At 57.2% G+C, this 2,248-nt stretch overlaps 1 protein-coding gene across 1 annotated transcript; it reads left to right on the forward strand.

The window, feature by feature from the left end:
- Positions 1–1,761, forward strand: LOC103994988 (gibberellin 20 oxidase 1-D). The gene is made up of 3 exons (XM_009415472.3): positions 1–765; positions 868–1,189; positions 1,278–1,761. The coding sequence occupies exons 1-3, from the start codon at positions 200–202 to the stop codon at positions 1,545–1,547; spliced, it is 1,158 nt and encodes a 385-aa protein (XP_009413747.2). The 5' UTR covers positions 1–199; the 3' UTR covers positions 1,548–1,761.
- Positions 1,762–2,248: the final 487 nt, after the last annotated feature.

Genomic DNA, 2,248 nt, shown 5'->3' on the forward strand with positions numbered 1-2,248 from the left:
AAGGAGGAGGGAAGGGCAGCAGTTAAAAGGCAGAGGATATGATGCCATCGAATCCTTAACAGGAGACACCGTCTTCCACGATTGGATTGGCATCTCCTCCTCCTCCTCCTCCTCTTACCTCGCTTTCGTTCTGAACACAACAAGTGGTAGACGTGTTTATATATGCACTCATAGAGCTCGTCGCAACAAGCGTCTCAGCATGGTCCTGCGCACTCTGTCTCCACCCAAAACAGAGGTGAATGCGACCATAGCTACCATGGCGAAGCCGGGGCCACCTGGGACGCCGTTGATCTTCGACGCCGCCTTCCATAGCCGGCAGGCCAGCATCCCCGAGCAGTTCGTCTGGCCCGAAGGCGAGGCGCCGACTCCGGACGCCCACGAAGAACTCGTCGTCCCCCTGATCGACCTCAGCGGGATCATGTCCGGAGACCCCGCCGCGGCTGCGGCGATCACCGGGTCCGTTGCGGACGCGTGCCAACGGCACGGGTTCTTCCAGGTCGTCAACCACGGCATCGACGCCGGTTTCCTGGCGGAGGCCCACCGCTGCGTGGAGGCCTTCTTCGTGATGCCGCTCGCCGAGAAGCAGAGGGCGCAGAGGCGGACGGGCGAGAGCTGCGGCTACGCCAGCAGCTTCGCCGGGAGGTTCGCGAACAAGCTGCCATGGAAGGAGACCCTCTCGTTCCGCTTCTCGCCCTCGCCGCTCGCCGGCGACATCGTGGAGGACTACATCGTCCGCACCCTCGGGGAAGACTTCCGTTATTCCGGGTAAAAGATCGGCAATGAATGGACTACGATCGAGCAGGTCGACCGGAATTCACGGCGGTGAATCGCATCTCGCTAATTCGATGCTTCATGGTTGGATGACAGGGAGGTGTACCAGCGGTACTGCGAGGCGATGAGCAACCTGTCGCTACAGATAATGGAGGTGCTCGGGCTGAGCCTGGGGGTTGGGCGGGCGCACTTCCGTGAGTTCTTCGAGGGCAACGACTCGATAATGCGGCTGAACTACTACCCGCCGTGCCAGAGGCCGGAGCTCACGCTCGGCACCGGCCCCCATTGCGACCCCACCTCGCTGACCATCCTCCACCAGGACGATGTCCAAGGCCTTCAGGTCTTCGCCGACGGCAAGTGGCGGACCATCTGCCCCAAGCCCGATGCTTTCGTCGTCAACATCGGCGACACCTTCATGGTAACGCCAAGCGAGCCTCCACTCCCACTACACCAACGCACGTAGGCGAGTGCGCCGAAGCACTAACGAGCTGCGGTACTGCATGCAGGCCCTGTCGAACGGGAGGTACAAGAGTTGTCTGCACAGGGCGGTGGTGAATAGCAAGGTGGCGCGGAAGTCACTGGCCTTCTTCCTGTGCCCGGCCACCGACAAGGTGGTGCGACCGCCGGCGGAGCTGGTGGACGCCGACCATCCCAGGGCGTACCCAGACTTCACGTGGCCCGCGCTGCTGGAGTTCACCCAGAAGCATTACCGAGCTGACATGAAGACGCTCGACGCGTTCACGAGTTGGATTCTGCGGGCCGCGGCGCCGCAGTGAAGAGAGAGAGATGCGGCCAGGCCTCGGATTCATTTTTGGTTCTTCCTATTAGAGCTAAGGGGAGGGGTCCGAGTTGTGTGTCGACAAATAAGGCTTCAACCAATAAGAAGACAAGTCGAGACAGGAGGAGAAAGCGTTATATACATGTATCTGCCGGTTGCATCCCTCGCTGTTAAAAACCTTTCATTTCGGTCATATAGAAAGTAATAGCCCATATCCCCTCTTTCTCTTTCTCTCTCTCTCTCTCTCTCTCTCCGATGAAACCAAACTCTAAGTTGGAGAAGGGAGAGAGATAAGAGAGTGGGAGTTGCATGACGATAGAGAGGGGAGAGGAAGGAGCCAAGGTGACAAACTGGGACAGCATACGTTGTCTCAAATTGAGGTTGATATAACTGGAGGGATCCGTAAACCAGTCCTATCCTCTGCGCTAGAGTGGCTTGTCCTCTACTTGGCACCAGTGTACTGGTATTCTAATTTTCCCCCTTCCTTTGGCATGTAGCATCTGCCACCAGGACATGTCGTGATTGGATCTTGGTGGCAAAGGAGGATTCTTCTTTCAAACTCTTGCTTTGGATTTATTGCTACAAACACTTGTGCCACACCAACATCAGATCAGAGAGAGAGAGGTGTCCAGTATGGAGATTTGTCCTAATATTTGTCGTCGGATGAGGTGACATGGGTTAGGGAGATGACGATAAAAG

The sequence above is a fragment of the Musa acuminata genome, chromosome BXJ2-8, assembly GCF_036884655.1.
Source record: "Musa acuminata AAA Group cultivar baxijiao chromosome BXJ2-8, Cavendish_Baxijiao_AAA, whole genome shotgun sequence".
Lineage (NCBI taxonomy): Eukaryota > Viridiplantae > Streptophyta > Magnoliopsida > Zingiberales > Musaceae > Musa > Musa acuminata.